The following is an 18,431-nucleotide window of genomic DNA, read 5'->3' as shown; positions in this document are numbered from 1 at the left end:
AATATTTGCCATACATACATCTGACAAAGACTGCTTTCCAGAATGTAGTAAGAAGTCTTATGATATAGTTTAAATATTTGGCCCCACCCAAATTTCATGTTGCATTGTAATCCCCAGTGTTGGAGGTGGGGCCTGATAGGGTGTTTGAGTCTTGGGGGCGGTTCCCTCGTGGCTTGGTGCTGTCTTCAGGATGGTGATGAGTTCCTGTGAGATCTGGTTGTTGAAATGTGTGTAGCACCTCCCCCCCACTCTCTCTTGCTCCTGCCTTTGCCATTTGATGTGCTGACTCCTGCTTTGCCTTCCGCCATGAGTAAAAGTTCTGTGAGGCCTTTTCAGAAGGTACGCAGATGCTGGCACCATGCTTCCTGTACAGGTTGCAGAACCTTGCCAACTAAACCCCTTTTGTTTATAAATTGCCCAATCTCAAGTATTTCTTTATAGCAATGCAAGAATGTCCTAACACATCTTACAACTCAAAAATAAGAAGGCAGACAATTCAATAGAAACAGTGGGCAAAGGAGATACACAAGTAAACAATAAAACACATGTGAAGATACTCAATGGTGTTAGTCACCAGGAAAACACTTATTAAAACCATATTCATATGCAACTACTTGCCCACTCAAATGGATTAAATAAAAAAGGGATGAAAATACCAAATGTTAGCAAGGATGTGAAATACCTGACCCTGTCATATGTTGCTGGCAAGAATTAAAAATAGTACCATCGGCCGGGCGCAGTGGCTCACTCCTGAAATTCCAGCACTTTGGGAGCCAGGTGGATAACCTCAGGTCAAGTGTTCGAGACGAGCCTGGCCAACATGACGAAATCCCATCTCTACTAAAAATACAAAAATTAGCTGGGCTTGGTGGCAGGCTTCTGTAATCCCTGCCACTTGGAAGGCTGCGGCAGGAGAATCGCTTGAATCCGGGAAATGGAGGTTGCAGTGAGCTGAGATCGCGCCACTGCATTCCAGCTTGGGTGACAGAGCAAGACCCTGTCTCAAAAAAAAAAAAAAAAAAAAAAAGTACCATCACTTTGGGAAACAGTTTGGCAGTGTCTTATTCAGTTAAATACATATTTTTATGTAATCCAGCAATTTCAATTCTATAATTTTAGTCTTGATAAAACAGATGAAATATGTCCACACAAAGACTTGTCCATTAATAATCACAGCCAAGGCTGGGCGTGGTGGCTCACACCTGTAATCCCAGCACTTTGGGAGTCCAAGGCAGGTGGATCACTTGAGGTCAGGAGTTTGAGACCAGCCTGGCCAACTTGGCAAAACCCCATCTCTACTCAAAATACAAAAATTACCCAGGTGTGGTGGCGCATGCCTGTAATCCCAGCTATTCAGGAGGCTGAGGCAAGAGAACCACTTGAACCCGGGATGTGGAGGTTGCAGTGAGCCGAGATCGCACCACTGCAGTACATCCAGCGTGACAGAGCAAGACTTTGGCTCAAAAAAAAAAAAAAATCACAGCCACTTTATTAAAAATAACCAGAACTTGGAAACAACCAAAATGTTCATCAACAGGTGAATACATAAGTGATGGTATATCTTTTGTGAATACGACCCAAAAATAAAAGGAACAAACGAGAGATTCCCATAACAGAATGATTAAGCCTCAAAAGCACTATGCTGAGCAAAAAAGAAAGACATGAAGTAGTACAAGCTGTATGATTTCCATTTATGTGAAATTCCATAAGAGGCACAAATAACATATATTGACGGAAAGCAGATCAGTGGTTAACTGGTGCTGAGGAGGGGAGGACTGACTGCAATGGGGCATGAGGTTACTTTTTGCAATAATGGAGATTTTGATTGTAGTGGTGACTACGGAGATGTATATATTTGTCAAAATTCATTGAACTGTGCAATCAAGATGAGTGCCTATTACTGGATATAAATTGTAAGTCAGTAAAGTTGATTTTTAAAAAATAACAGCAAGAAGTTAAAAAATGAAAGTTCTTGGTCCTCATTCTTAGTGATTCCAATACAGCAGGACTGATACAGGGCCCAGAAATTTGCATTTTCAACAACCCCCATGGATAATTATGCTGCAGGCTGTTTCACTTATAGTATTTGTCTCTATCAGCACACAATCCTGGGCAACAAACCAAATAGGCAAGCAAAGAAAGTTCAGAAGAAAAGAGTTTGAGGTTTTGTGTGTCCTAGTTCCACCCCCCAACCTCCATTCTTTAGATGGAATGCTGGTCACTACCAAAGCATCCTCCAGGGTGCTGTTTCCCCCAGCCGTGGGCTCAGCTGTGGATAAGCTTCCTTCATTCATTCTTTACAAAAGGAATTTTGCTAAGAAGGTACATGGGATAGAAGCAAAATAAAAACACATCAGAACTGCAGAGAAGTCATTGTATTTTCATAGCACAAATAACTTCCTATAAGGTCATGCAAGTCTGGCACTAGAAGGGGTTGGGTGGCCCGGCTCATTGGGCACATGGTACCCACAAATATGCCTATCCTGGAAGAGCAGGAGGTCAACAGGAGCCCGATGGGCCACCTGTGTAAAGAATGCAACAGCATAACAACAAATATGCTAACACCCACATCCCAGCCTTCTTCCTACCCTGCTCCTATAAAAGGGAAGAGAGGGTAATTTCCCTGCCAAATTAGATTAAACCATACTGCTCTGTTTCTGTTTGTTAGTCTTTTACTGCTATCTGCTGTATCTTCCCCATCTGTGGCCCACTGTTGTCTCTACCTGTTGAAATCCTTCTCATTCTTCATGGTCCAGCTTGAATAACACCTCCATCAAACCTTATCAGATCATCATAGTCAAATGAAGCCTCTCCCTCCCTTAAGCTCTGTGGCACTTGGCTTGAAGAGCTCTTACAGAGATCTTGACTTGTATTTTACTGATTCATGTGCATGACATATCTACTCTACTATACTGGAATCAATTTGATTACAGAAACAATAATTTCTTATCTATGCCTGGTGGAGATCCTAGTACATTACTTTGCACATATGCATCTGGCAGGTCCTTTACATAAAATTATTATAGAAATGAATGATTTGGTTGATGCTGATTAGTATCTCTGAGCTTTTGCTCATGCTGCCCTTCCTTTCTGGAAAACTTTTCTCACTTTAAGAGTCACCTCCTCCTGTAGTTCATAAATGTTTGTCAAATAGAATGATTTATTCAGAAGTTTCTGGAAGAATTAGTCCTTGCTACAGAGGGCCTGGTTTATTTAGTTTGTGTTCCTAGTAGAAACAGCCAAAACCGTCCTGAGGTCTCACTCCCAGAGAAAACCCAGCATGAACAGTCTTCCCACCCCAAGTTTCATCATGGCTGAAGGAAGGAGCAGGACCAGATGCTCTTTAAGGTCGCTTAGAGCTCCAGGATCCTTGTGTTCCAGGGAATTCCCCGGAACAATAGATTGCTGCGAGCAAGAGGCGAGTGTGGGCTCTCCTCAGCAGGTCTCTAGATGGATTCCAGCCCCTGGAAGGCCTGGGCCTGGGAAAAGAATTTGTGCCCCTTCAGGGACCCACGCCTTCCTCTTCTCCAGCTCATTTCTCTCTTTCTTTGCCCCCACCTTCCCCTTTTCTTCTTCCTCTCTGCCAGCTTCTCCCCTTCTCTTCCTTTTTTTCCTGCTTCTCTTCTCCTACCGGCCCCACCGCACCTTCCCTGTATCACCTCTTCCCCTTCGCCTACTTTCCCGTCTTGCCAGTCAGATTCACCGTCCTTCTCGGGTCGCCTGCGTTATCCTGCTTCCCTCCCACGCCCCGACACAGGCTCCCTCTCGCTGGCCTCCTCCCTCTCCTCTCTGCCCAGCGGGAGACAGAGCCTCCTCTGGACGCCAAGAGACAGGAAGGGGTGCTCTGGGCCGCGGCCTCTCCCCGTGGTGAGTGTGTGACAATCGGGGTGGCGGTGACGCGGGGCTGGCGGCGGGAGGGAGGCTGGGCCCGTGGGAGAGGACCGCTGGGCTGCTGGGTTCCTGCGCCCTCGCGCTCCCAGGCGCCAGCCCAGGGGCAGGCAGGGCGCAGGCGGCGGTGGGTGGCATCGAGAGCCTGCTGGAGAACCCGGTGCGCGCCGTGCTGTACCTCAAGGGCTCTGGGCCATCCATCGTGCAGAAGCAACAGAGCCTCGTCCACATCCAGCGCCAGCGCATCGACGAGCAGGAGCGGCGGCTGGATGAGCTGAGCGCGGAGAACCGCAGCCTGTGGGAGCACCAGCAGCAGCTGCTGCAAGCCCACCCTTGTGCCCGCCATCGTCGTTCCCGGTACTGGCCTTCTGGGCCACTGCTCTCACCGTTGCCACTGGGGGCCAGGAACCTCTCCAGGACCAGGGACAGCGCTCACCCGCCACGCCACACCCCGCGCCCGAGCAGACGCCGCTTAAGCACCACGGACAGCTCCTGGCGCGGCCCCAGCCTCCTGGCTGCCGGGCTCATACAGCCCAAGCGCCCCACCAGCTCCCGGGACACTTGGGGCCGCTACATACAAGTAGAAGGAGGGGTCACCGAGTTGCTGCGCTGCTCCCGGAGCCCTTCTTCAGTACAAATGCCCCGCGCCCTCGGCAAGGGCGTCCTGAGCAGGAGACCTGAGTGAGCGGGGAGGAGCAGATGGGCACTGCTGTGGTGGGAGCAAGGGAAGAAAGTGGGTGTGAGAAGGAAACGGGGAAATAGAATGCGCAGGAGTCTAAAGGACCGGGGTGATGTGGCGTGAAGGGGTGAGAAGACGCTTGGGGACAAAAGCGTGACAGGAGATTTGGGGATGACGAAGGAACGATATCTGTGCTTGAGAAAGTTTTGGAGAATGTTGGAGCAAAAAAGGAGTAACCAGACCATCGGTAGGGGCAAAGGAGGAAATAAATGGGTTTTAAGCGACTGGGGACGTTGAGAACTGGCGGATTTAAAGGGGACTAGACTGGCAGGAAGTTTGAGTGAAGATTAAACTGAAGAAAAGAGAACCACTGAAAGATTTTTTTAAGTTAGGAAAAATTTGGAAGGAAGTTTGGGTAGTAAAAGTATTTGAATGGTGAGTGAGATATGAAAATATGGAGACTGGGAAAAAGGCATGTGAAGGGCTTTAACAGGGCTGGGGCCCAGGAAGAATAGTACTCGGGTACAGGATAATTCAGGAGGCAGAGGACATAGCTGAAAAGCAGGAGTGATATGGGAAAGCAGGGGAGCTGGAGGCAGAGGAAGAGAAAGTGTAGCTCTTTACCTGTTGCAGTGGGCGTCACAGCCAGGAGTGGCTCTTTAGGGGAAGCTTTCTCTGCTCTGACCGGAGGGGGCACCTTTCTTCTGAATTCCTGCAGAGCTGAAGCCATGCAAGGAAGCATCCCATCAGACTAATGGAGGACTCAGGTATAGCTTGAGGACTTGGTCTGGTTATAGCTTTTTCCTTCAACTCAAGAAGGATTTCCATGCAAGGTCATTGGCCATGATGGAAAGGGAATGATGATACAGGGGACAGTTGGCAGATGGAGTTGGTATTTGGATGTCCTGGCTGTTTAAATCTTCCTGTTAAGGCCAGCAACTGCAAACCTGATTTCCTCTTGGTTATCTGCTGATCACTGAAATCTCATCTTGGGTCCTGAGAAAAATGTTAACTTCCCAGGACCTAGGGCCTAAAGCTTTCTTCATTCATGAGGTCTGTGAACTAGGCATATGGGAAGAAGACATGAAAGGGGCTGGCATGAGCTCTCCTCTGTACTGGAAGGCTGCGGCTATGTCAGCTTTATTTCTCTGGTTAGACAGGTCATGGGGAACAAAAGGGAAGAACAGCTGGAGGAAATCACACCTGGTCAGCACCTGGCCTTGACAATGGTTATGCTAAAGGGGATCAGGAAGGGGAAAGTAGAGCTGGGAATCTCATCTTCATATAGTTTCATGTGTGCTTTAAGTCTGGGGGATACTTGTGAAGATTTCCTGTATTCCATAAAAGCTAATTTTCTTCTTGCATCTGCTGTAGAGTTAGAGAAGTTGGGTTAGGGCATGTTAGCTCACAGGGTAGGTTGACCAGAAGCATGGAATCGAAGAGGTGATGATCTAACGTGATCTGGCTTGGCAGACTTACAACATTCTATTCAGGCCCCAAAAAGACGCTGTTTTCTACCCCAACTTCCTCAATGGCCCATTTGCGCTTCCCTCAGTCTCACATGTTTGTTTTGTTTTGGTTGTTATTGTTTTGTTTACTTGTCTGGCAAAAGCAGAAAAACAATTTTCCCTCAATGCTCAAGTCTCATCAAAAAGGAACATTTGGAGGTGCACAGTGGCTCACACCTATAATCCCAGCACTTTGGGAGGTTGAGGCAGGCAGATCATCTGAGATCAGGAGTTCAAGACCAGCCTGGACAGCATGGTGAAAACCTGTCTCTAATAAAAATTAAAAAAAAGTATTTGCGGGCAAGATGGCTGAGTAGGAAGAGCTCTGGTCTGCAGCTCCCAATGAGATCAATATAGAAGGCAGGTGATTTCTGCATTTCCAACTGAGGTACCCAGCTTATCTCATTGGGACTGGTTAGACAGTGGGTGCTGCCAACGGAGGGTGAGCAGAAGCAGGGTGAGGCGTCACCTCACCTGGGAAGCTCAAGAGGCTGGAGAACTCCCTGCCCTAGCCAAGGGAAGCCGTGGGGGACTGTGTCTTGAGAAATGGTGTACTCCGGCCCAGATACTATGCCTTTCCCACAGTCTTCGCAACCCGCAGACCAGGAGATTCCCTTGGGTGCTTACACCACCAGTACCCTGGGTTTCAAGCACAAAACTGGGTGACCATTTGGGCAGACACCGAGTTAGCTGCAGGAGTGTTTTTTCATACCCCAGTGGCTCCTGGAACGCAAGCGAGACAGAACCGTTCACTTCCCTGGAAAGGGGGCTGAAGCCAGGGAGCCAAGTGGTCTAGCTTAGCAGATCCCACCCCCATGGAGCCCAGCAAGCTAAGATCCACTGGCTTGAAATTCTCGTTGCTAGCACAGCAGTCTGAAGTCGACCTGGGATGCTTGAGCTTGGTGGGGGAGGGGTATCTGCCATTACTGAGGCTTGAGTAGGCAGTTTTAACCTCACAGGGCTTCCAGGAAGTTCGAATTGGGTGGAATTCACTGCAGTGCGGCAAAGCCACTGTAGCCAGACTGCCTCTCTAGATTCCTCCTCTCTGGGCAGGGCATCTTTGAAAGAAAGGCAGCAGCCCCAGTCAGGGGCTTATAGATAAAACTCCCATCTCCCTGGGACAGAGCACCTGGGGGGAGGAGTGGCTGTAGGCACAGCTTCAGCAGACTTAAATGTTCCTGCCTGCTGGCTCTGAAAAGAGCAGCGGATGTCCAAGCACAGCTCTAGAGTTCTACACAGTGTAAACAAAGCTTCCGGGAAGTTCGAACTGGGTGGAATCCACTGCAGCGCGGCGGAGGCGAGGAAACTAAGAACGCTGAAAAAAAGGTTAGAGGATACCCCTCCCCCACCAAGCTCAAGCATCCCAGGTCGACTTCAGACTACTGTTCTGGCAGTGAGAATTTCAAGCCAGTGGACCTTAGCTTGCTGGGCTCCATGGGGGTGGGATCTGCTAAGCTAGACCACTTGGCTCCCTGGCTTCAGCCCCCTTTCCAGGGAAGTGAACGGTTCTGTCTCGCTTGCGTTCTGGGTGCCACTTGGGTATGAAAAAAAACTCCTGCAGCTAACTCGATGTCTCTCCAAACAGCTGCCCAGTTTTGTGCTTGAAACCCTGGGGCCTGGTGGCGTAGGCACCCGAGGGAATCTCCTGGTCTGTGGGTTGCAAAGACAGTGGGAAAGACACAGTATCTGGGCTGGAATGCACTGTTCCTCAAGACACAGTCCCTCATGGCTTCCCTTGGCTAGGGGAGGTAGTTCCCTGACCCCTTGAGCTTCCTGGATAAGGCGATGCCCCACCCTGCTTTGGCTGGCTGTCCGTGGGCTGCACTCACTGTCTAACCAGTCCCAATGAGATGAGCCAAGTACCTCAGTTGGAAATGCAGAAATCACCAGCCTTCTGCCTTGATCTTGCTGGGAGCTGCAAACCGGAGCTGTTTCTATTCTGCCATCTTGCCAGCCACCAGGAGCTGGTTTTTTGAAAAGATTAACAAAATAGATAGATCACTAGCCAGACTAATAAAGAAGAAAGGAGAGAAGAATAAAAAAGACACAATAAAAAATGATAAAGGGGATATCACCACTGATCCCACAGAAATACAAACTACCATCATATATTACTATAAAAATCTCTATGCAAATAAACTAGAAAATCTAGAAGAAATGGATAAATTCCTGGACGCATACACCCTCCCAAGACTAAACCAGGAAGAAGTCGAATTCCTTCTGAAATTCTGAATATCAAGTTCTGAAATCGAGGCAGTAATTAATAGCCTACTAATAAAAAAAAAAAGCCCAAGACGACAAGGATTCACAGCCGAATTCTACCAGAGGTACAAAGAGGAGCTGGTACCATTCCTTCTGAAACTATTCCAAACAATAGAAAAAGAGGGAATCCTCCCTAACTCATTTTATGAGGCCAGCATCATCCTGATACCAAAACCTGGCAGAGACACAACAAAAAAAGAAAATTTCAGGCCAGTATCCCTGATGAACATCGATGCAAAAATCCTCAATAAAATACTGGCAAACCGAATCCAGTATTTTGATCCAGGACATCAAAAAGCTTATCCACCAGGATCAAGTTGGCTTCATCCCTGGGATGCAAGGCTGGTTCAACATATGCAAATCAATAAACGTAATCCATCACATAGAGAGAACCAATGACAAAAGCCACATGATTATCTCAATAGATGCAGAAAAGGCCTTTGATAAAATTCAACATCCCTTCATGCTAAAAACTCTAAATAAACTAGGTATCGATGGAATGTATCTCAAAATAATTAAGAGCTATTTATGACAAACCCACAGCCAATATAATACTGAATGGGCAAAAACTGGAAGCATTCCCTCTGAAAACTGGCACAAGACAAGGATGCCCTCTCTCACCACTCCTTTTCAACATAGTATTGGAAGTTCTGGCCAGGGCAATCAGGCAAGAGAAAGAAATAAAGGGTATTCATATGGGAGGAGAGAAGGTCAAATTGTCTCTGTTTGCAGATGACATGATTCTATATTTAGAAACCTCCATCATCTCAGCCCAAAAACTTCTTAAGCTGATAAGCAACTTCAGCAAAATCTCTGCATACAAAATCAGGGTACAAAAATCAAGCATTCCTATACACCAATAATAGACAAACAGAGAGCCAAATCATGAGTGAATTCCCATTCACAATTGCTACAAAGAGAATAAAATATCTAGGAACACAACTTACAAGGGATGTGAAGGACCTCTTCAAGGAGAACTACAAACCACTGCTCAAGGAAATAAGAGAGGACACAAACAAATGGGAAAACATTCCATGCTCATGGATAGGAAGAATCAATATCGTGAAAATGGCCATACTGCCCAAAGTAATTTACAGACAATGCTATCCCCATCAAGCTACCATTGACTTTCTTCACAGAATTGCAAAAAAATACTTCAAATTTCATATGGAACCAAAAAAGAGCCCATATAGCCAAGACAATCCTAAGCAAAAAGAACAAAGCTAGAGGCATCACGCTACCTGACTTCAAATTATACTACAAGTCTACAGTAACCAAAACAGCACGGTACTGGTACCAAAACAGATATATAGACCAGTGGAACAGAACAGAGGCCTCAGAAATAACACCACACATTTACAACCATCTGATCTTTGAGAAACCTGACAAAAACAAGAAGTGGAGAAAGGATTCACTGTTTAATAAATGATGTTGGGAAAACTGGCTAGCCCTGTGCCGAAAACAGAAACTGGATCCCTTCCTTACACCTTATATAAAAATTAACTCAAGATTGATTAAAGACTTAAACTTAATACCTAAAACTATAAAAACCGTAGAAGAAAACCTAGGCAATACCATTAAGGACATAGGCATGGGCAAAGACTTCATGACTAAAACACTAAAAGCAATGGCAACAAAAGCCAGAATTGACCAATGGGATCTAATTAAACTAAAGAGCTTCTGCACAGCAAAAGAAACTATCATCAGAGTGAACAAGAAACCTACAGAATGGGAGAAAATTTTTGCAATCTATCCATCTGACAAAGGGCTAATATCAAGCATCTACAAATAACTTAAACAAATTTACAAGAAAAAAACAAACAACCCCGTCAAAAAGTGGGTGAAGAATATGAACAGACAGTTCTCAAAAGAAGACATTTATGTGGCCAACAAACATGAAAAAAAGCTCATCGTCACGGGCCATTAGATAAGTGGAAATCAAAACTACAATGAGATACCATCTCATGTCAGTTAAAATGGCAATCATTAAAAAGTCAGGAAACAACAGATGCTGGAGAGGATGTGGAGAAATAGGAACACTTTTACACTGTTGGTGGGAGGGTAAATTCGTTCAACCGTTGTGGAAAACAGTGTGGCGATTCCTCAAGGATCTAGAACCAGAAATACCATTTGACCCAGTAATCCCATTACTGAGTATATACCCAAAGGATTATAAATCATTCTACTTTAAAGACACATGCACACGTATGTTTATTGCAGCACTATTCACAATAGCAAAGACTTGGAACCAACCCAAATGCCCATGCATGATAGACTGGATAAAGACAATGTGGCACATGTACACTTTAGAATACTATGCAGCCATAAAAAAGGATGAGTTAATGTCCTTTGCAGGGACATGGATGAAGCTGGAAGCCATCATTTTCAGCAAACTAACACAGGAACAAAAAACCAAACACCGCATGTTCTCACTCACAAGCGGGAGTTGAACAATGAGAACACATGGACACGGGGAGGGGAACATCACACACTGGGCCAGTCTGGGGGTGGGGGAGCTAAAGAAGGGATACAATTATGAGGAATACCTAATGTAGATGACAGGTTAATGGGTGCAGCAAACCACCATGGCACGTGTATAGCTTTGTAACAAACCTGCACATTCTGCACATGTATTCCAGAACTTAAAGTATAATAAAAAAATAATAAAAATATTAGCCAGGCATGGTGGAGCATGCCTGTAGTCCCAGCTACTCGGGAGGTTGAGATGGGAGAATCACTCAAACCCTGGAGGCAGAGGTTGTAGTGAGTGAGATCACACCACGGCACTCCAACCTGGGCATCAGAGTGAGATCTGTTAAAAAAAAAAAAAAAAAGAAAGAAAGAAAGAAAGAAAAGAAAAAGAACATTCTTCAAAGATGCTAAGTGGTCTTTTCCTTAAATAGGGAGAAAGAAATTTTCCTTCTTTGGGGTAAATGCCAAAGAGTACAATTGCTGAGTCACATGGCAAGTGTATGTTTGGTTTTATAAGAAACTGCCAAAATATTTTCCACAGTGGCTGTGGGAAGGGAAGGGAAGGGAAGGGAAGGAAGGGAAGGGAAGGAAGGGAAGGTCTAGTCACACCAATGGTGCATGAGCTGTCCAGTTTCTTAGCATTCTTGCTAGCATTTGGTGTTTTTTTTTTTTTTTTAAATGTTATCCATTCTAACAGGCATAGCAATAGCTCACGTGGCTTGAATTTCCATTCCCCTAAGGGCTAATGGTGCTGATCATATTTACATGTGTGCATGTGCTGTTCACATCCTTTCTTTGGTGAAATGTCTATTCATGTCTTTTGCCCATTTTCTCATGGGATTGTCTTTTTTTTTTTTTTTTTTTGAGACGGAGTCTCGCTCTGTCACCCAGGCTGGAGTGCAGTGCTGTGATCTTGGCTCACTGCAACATCTGCCTCCCGGGTTCAAGTGATTCTCCTGCCTCAGCTTCCTGAGTAGCTGGGACTACAGGCGCGTGCCACCACGTCTGGCTAATTTTTTGTATTTTTAGTAGAGATGGGGTTTCACCATGTTAGCCAGGATGGTCTAGATCTCCTGACCTCATGATCCTCCCACCTTGGCCTCCCAAAGTGCTGGGATTACAGGCATGAGCCACCGCGCCCGGCCGAGATTTTTTTTTTTTTAAATGTGTTGAGTTTTGAGAGTTCTTCATGGATTCTAGATATAAGTCTTTTGTCTGCTATATGGCTTGCAGATGTTTTCACTCAGTCTGTAGCATGTCTTTTCATCCTCTTAATAGGATCCTTCACAGATCAAGAGTCCCACATTTTGATGAAGTCCGTGTTATAAGTTTTTCCACATATGAATTGTTATTTTGGTGTCATGTCTAAGAACTAGATGTTGAATATTTCTCCTATGTTTTCTTCTAAAAGTTTTATAGTCTTGCATGTTACATTTAAATCTGTGACCCTTTGGAACTAATTTTGATATTAGGAGGAATTTCAGGTTGAGGTTCAAATTTTGCACATGAAAATTCCATTATTCCCATAGCATTTGTGGAAAAAATGCCCTTTCTCTATTGAGTTACTTTTGCACCTTTGTCAGAAATCACTTGGCCATATTTGTGTAGATTCATTTCTGTACTCTGTATTCTGTTCCATTGGTCTCTGTATCCATTCCTTCAATAAACCACACGATTGTGATTACTCTTGCATTAAAGTAGGACTTAAAATACTGTAGCACAGTATTTTCATCTAAACGAAACTAAATTCATCTTTTAACCTTCACTTTTGCATATAAATTTAAAAATCAGTTTGTCTATATAGACAAAATATCCTATGCTAGGATTTTGATGGATTTGTATTTAAGTTACAGATCAATTTGGGGAGAATTGAAATTTTTACTATGTTGAATCTTCCCATCCGTGAATATCTCTTCATTTATTTAGACCTTCTTTGATTTTGTTTATAGCACTTTTTAAGTTTTCAGAGTAGACAATCTTGTATACCTAAGGATTTCATTTTTCAGAAGTATTATAAATGTAATTTTTGCAACATTTAAAATTTCCAGTTATTTATTGCTAGCATGTAAGTATTGAATTAAGTATTGCATGTGTTGACCTTGTATTATTTCTGGGTTTTCGTCTCCCCCAAGAAAGTCAATTTTTTACACAAGGAAGTCACTCTGGTTCTCCCTCCATGTTTGTCTATGCAGTGTCCACCCTTCCAGGAGTAGGCAATTCCCTTATCTAGAGCTCAACCCCAGCCCTTGGGCCTTAACGGTGTGTGTCCTGGGGAGGTGGTTCAAGCATCCCCCGTCAATGTAGAGATGTGGCAGAAACCCGTTCACCTGTTATATTGGTATCTGGCTCCAGAAAGAAACGTTTCATTGCTTTGACATAAAAATAAATTGATGAATGAAGTTAAACCCAGAAGAGGCTTTGCAAAGAGGTTGTGTAAGCATCTGCCCATGGGAGTCCCTTCCACGCACCGTCTTTCTCACTAGGTGTTGGGGAGGACAGGGAGCTGGGGCTGGGGAGGGCAGTGGGAAGAGGAAGCTTTGCTTAGGGACAGGGAAAGGTGCCCCATTCCTGACAGTTGTAGGACTCTTCTTTCCCTCCTATCTTCCCCCTCAACCTCCTCAAATCGTAGCCTCTGGAGAACCTGGACTCTGGCGGCTGAGGCCTCCCTGGGAGTGAGGTTTGGGCTTCCCAGCCTGCCTTTGCACAGCAGCCTGTGTCAGGTGGCACCTGGACAGCCTGAGGGGAGGGACATCAGCAGAGGGGGGACAGGGCGGCAGACACCCCCACATCCCACCAGGTAGGCTGACGTGGCTGGGACAACACCCCCAGATGGAACGAGTACTCTTCTCACCTTCCCAAATAGATCCTTGAGATGTCAGCGGCTCCACCACACTGGTCACTGTGGGTGGGTGAGCTGAACGCGTCCTTCCATGAACTGGGAAGAGGCACAGAGGGAGTCAAAATATGCCCTTTTCTTGCCTCCATTCTCCTCCCAGTCCTCTCTGTGCTGACATTTGCCTCAGAGGCAGATCTTGTTTAAAAAACAAAATTGGCCCAGGCTCCATCAGCAAGTAGTTTCCTCCCTTGGGGTTTACACAGGTCTTCTGGGAATCAGCAGGCCCCTCTTGTGGCCTCTTTGCTGAATTGTTTCTAAATATATTTTAATTATTCTAGGCCTCTAGGGACAGAGATGCCGTCATCCTCCTTTGCCACCTTTTCTATGATGGTTTGATGAGGTTAAAAACCCCGACGACCAGGGTTCCACTCTATCCTTCTCCTAAACATTTGTTCTATTTCTTTGCCTTTAGGAGTGCTGGGCGTGTATTGTCAGGCCTATTGTAAAGGATGGTGTAAAGTAACCATCCAAAGGTTGGTTACTTTACACGACCCTTTGGATGACTTCTGTACATAGCACTCTTGCTATGAGTAATTCCTTGGTAGAAATAGGCTCTATGGAGAATTGTCTCCTTGGACCCTTCATGTAGCTCACGACTTTTATTATGGAAATAAATGAATAAAAGGCTGCAATTGTGGACAGACACAAATATGCTTGGACATGGCTATCTCTGATCTTGTGTGGCTCAAAATAACTTCCAGAGTCTTCATTTTCAGAGTGTTCTCACCCAAAAAGGTACCAACTTGGGCATGGAAAGGCCTGTTTCTCCTGGACTCCTGGACGTGCCAGCCGTCGAGACAGGGAAGACCCACTGATGTCTTCAGGATTTGTCCATCACCCTGGGGACTGTCTGGCCTGCTGGCAGGTGACAATGGCCTGTCCAAAAGTGTGAGCTACCTGATGATGAACCAGATGCAAGGGCAGGACTGTCTTCTGAGAGATGTCTCCCCCTCAGTCCTTCTGTCGCTTCAGACATTCCAGGTGGAAGGAGGCCCTTCGACCTGCAAAGCCAGCCAGAGAGCCAGGATCAGGGCAGGAAAACAGGACGCTGGCCTGTGACAATTCACACTCTGGTGGGGTGCCAGGAGCAGTAACTATGGCCCGAGACACTCCTCCTTTCCCCTCCCCTCGTCTGAGACGTATTCTGGTGTCCAGGGCTCATCCCTGCACACCCTGTCTTTGGAATGTTGTCTCCTTGCTTTGGAAATGCCCCCACTGTGTGGGGCTGGTTTGAGGCAGGCCACAACGATTTCCCAATCGTCCCTGACCAGTGTTCTCTTGGGAGTAACCGCCGACCACATCCAGAGAGCGAGTGGTGCATTTACCTAGTGAGGCAGAGCGGAGGAAACCCCTCTTTGGAGATTGCCGGATGTCCCTCTTGTCCTCCTCTGGGAGCGTCAGTTGCCGATTTTCGTCATCCTGGTAGGAGAGCCTGGAACAGAGAGCTCATGGGGCTTGTTCCTGGAGGCTGAGAAGTGGCCACCCACAGGGACAGCTGCACCCCCAGAAAGCACTTTGCTCTGATCCTTAGTGAAGGGACGCCCACTTTGTGCTTACATGCAGGTTTGGGGAAGTTGCCTACCCAAGAAGTTCTGGCCTGCCCCTGGCGTCTTCCAGGCCTGCTCAGTGGGAATGGCCAGCTCCTCACCCGCAGCCTGTCTCATAAGCCTGCAGTTCTGACTTGGGGCAGTGAAGGCACACTGGGGTCAAAGGTGTTGAGAAAACGGAAAGAATCCTAGGCCCATGAAGTTCTTTTGGGGAATGGCCTTGGCTCCCGTGTTTGCATGAGCTGATGCTGTTTTCCCCAGTGACCCTCAACTTTCGCCCAAACTTATGCCCGCCCCCCGATTTCTCCCGCCCTGCCACCCCCTCATCAGCAAGAGCACATAAGCAGCTGCCTACAACCACTCTACTGTCACTCAGTAGGTGAACAGCAGGGCTGTGAGGGACCTCATGGGGCATCTAGTCTATGGCTTCCAGGCCTTTGATGGAAACTCGATGAGAAGTAGATTTGACAGCTTCTCATCACGCACAGACACACCTGATGGAATGAAGCCTCATGCCCTTTGCTTACCCTCAGTGCATGCATTGCACCCTGGTGAGTCCCAGTCCACTTTAGTCTGTTCTATTTTTATTAAAATTTTGATTCACTATCTCTGCTGGGTCAGCCTGCAGTTCAAGAAGCACAGCTGCATTCCAACCTCATTCCCAGATGAGACCACTGACTTGCTGGTCCCTGGTGCCACCCTACACCTCTGAGGGTGACTCCACGCCTGCTCATGGCACAGCACAGAGACTTGGATGATTTATAGATGTGCAGGAAGGCTGGTAGAGTGCAGACCGCAGTATTTATACCTTCAAGACTTGCTCTTACTCTCAGCTAGCTAAGGCCTCCCTATTATATTTTCTTCTTATGCAAATCACCCCGGCTCTTGCAGATCCAGCTAGTATTTGACCCTGTGCATGGTACCTACTAAGGTCACCCTGCCCTCAACCTTCTCTGAATGCCTGTACCCTTCGGGGTTCTGCCACTCTAGGGCAATTAATGAGAAACTCTCTGTGTTATCTTCCTCTCCTGAGACCCTCTTAGTTTACTAGTTTGTGGGATCTCCTTAAGGCATGATTTAGCAGGTGCCTCGGTGCACCAAGCACTCTAGAAAACCAACATAGGTTAAATTATATGCTTTTCCTGATTTCTAGGGAAGGTGGTCAGGTATTAATTTGTATTCCCTAAAAATCAATTTAGAGACTGTTATCTCATAAGGAGTTTTGGGTATTTCCCTTTTTTATATTGACTGTGTTTCACTGAGTCAGAAAAGTAGAAGGTCTGTCACCCCCACCGCCCCATTTTGCTGATGGGGACATGAAGGCACAGGGCAGTTGAGTGATTTGTCAAGCGCCGCTGGTTGGGACTCTTTCCATGCTTTTCCTTACTCACTCGATTCTTCTTTCTATGCTGGGGAAAAAGAGGTGCTTCTGCTACTCTTCCCATCCAGTTCCTGAGGAGAAAGCACTGGACCCCAGGAAGCCGCATGCTGTGCTGGCCTGGCTGCCGCTCTCCCCACACTCCTCAGGGTGGGGCACCTGGTGTCCCCTCCCACCACCTCCAGCCACACCTTTCCTGTCTTCAAAAGTCTGCAAGGCTAGTCCTTCCTCACTCTGACATCTTTTCAGGAAAGCTTCTAAACACTGTGTCTCAAACTGCTGTAAATGCCACCCACAGTCATAAGACGTTTCACAAGGTGACCCCCAGATGCACACATCTATTGGCAATGAAACAAGTGTTTCCCAACACAGTGCTTACCTTTGTGACATTTGATGCATTCTGATAGTTTCTGTTGTGCTGTGCTGCGCTATGCTATTCTTCTAAGTGTTAGTCATAACCGACCAAATGGATGTCACCACCTTCTAATGGATCTAGATCCGCAACTAAAATCCTCCAAAAATTCCAGCAAGGACAAAAATCTCAGGCCTGGCTTTGCCACCAGTGCCCTCTTCTGGGCAGCTTTATTATAAGCAGTGTCTTGAAACACTTGTGTAATTGTCAATAGATGTATGTGTACACTGAATCTCACCAGAAAACATTTTTATGACTGTTGGTTACAGCCTAAAACGTTTAAGAAACAATGTTTAGGAATTTTTCTGGTCAGGAAAGCCCAAACTAAAAAGCATCGTGTGTGCGTGTGTGTGTGTGCGCCCGCGTGTGTGTGTGTGATGGGGGCTCCCGCTCCCCTAAGGAGATAACAGAGGCCGTGCAGATGTTTTCTCTGTGATCTCCTCTCCAGCAAATTATGCCCAGAGGAGGGATCTCAGGGACCTGCCCCTGCCTCCTCACATCTGTTCCCACACCAGGGCTTGGCTGGGAGAGGGCAGCTCACATCTCTGTGGAGAGCAGGCTGGGCTCACTGCAGGACTCCTATGTTGTGGGTTCATCTTCACTTCATAGGTTTTGTCCTGGGACCCAACCCCCCTCCTGACATGCCATGGCTATCTGGCCTTCCTGGAAGTGACACCTACAATATCCAAGACGGAGAAAAACATCAGGAACTGCCAACACTTTTCCTCTTTCCTCAGTAAGCAATGCATTAAACATGCACACATGTGACATGCACACACACGTGCACATCTGTACACATGTACACACACGTACACATCTGCACACATGCACACACGTGCACAGCTACACACATGCGAACAGGTACACACCTGCACACACGCATACACACGTGCGCACATGTGCAAACACACATACACACGTGCACATCTGTACACACGTGCACATCTGCACACATGCACACACGTGGACATCTACACATATGCACACAGTACACATGTGTGCACACACCTGCACACCTGCACACATACATACATGCACATCTGCACACATACATACATGCACACACACGTACATATCTGCACACACGCACACACGTGGACATCTGCACACACACATACATACATGCACACATGCACACTCACACACACATCTGCACACATGCATATACACATGCACATCTGCACACACATGCGGACATGCATGCAATTACTGTGGCCTTGTACTCCTGTGGTGGCTGATGAAGCCATGGATCCATGGAAGTGTTAAGATTAGGGTGAGGCCTCCATGTGGCAGGTTGTCTGGTGTGGAGCCAAGGAGATCTGAGTCCTGACCTCAATTCACTTATCTGTTGGTCCAAGTCACTTGGTGCACCCCTTGCCTTAGTTTCCC

The 18,431-nt window shown here is 46.5% G+C and overlaps 1 protein-coding gene and 1 long non-coding RNA gene across 2 annotated transcripts; one reads left to right on the top strand and one right to left on the bottom strand.

Annotated features, from left to right (window-relative positions):
• Positions 1-3,874: 3,874 nt before the first annotated feature.
• LOC129393464 (IQ motif and SEC7 domain-containing protein 3-like) lies at positions 3,875-5,688 on the top strand (the record flags this gene model as incomplete). The annotated part of the gene is made up of 1 exon (XM_055095204.2): positions 3,875-5,688. A coding segment is annotated over one exon (699 nt), but the record flags the coding sequence as incomplete, so codon positions are not given.
• A 6,290-nt stretch (positions 5,689-11,978) lies between these two features.
• On the bottom strand, positions 11,979-17,136 carry LOC100971137 (uncharacterized). The gene is made up of 3 exons (XR_004665558.3): positions 17,010-17,136; positions 15,031-15,137; positions 11,979-14,706 (listed from the first exon to the last, which is right to left on the bottom strand). It is a non-coding gene; the product is annotated as an uncharacterized LOC100971137 (long non-coding RNA).
• Positions 17,137-18,431: the final 1,295 nt, after the last annotated feature.

The sequence above is a fragment of the Pan paniscus genome, chromosome 10 (genome assembly GCF_029289425.2).
Source record: "Pan paniscus chromosome 10, NHGRI_mPanPan1-v2.0_pri, whole genome shotgun sequence".
NCBI lineage: Eukaryota > Metazoa > Chordata > Mammalia > Primates > Hominidae > Pan > Pan paniscus.
This window is presented reverse-complemented; position numbering and strand designations above follow the sequence as displayed.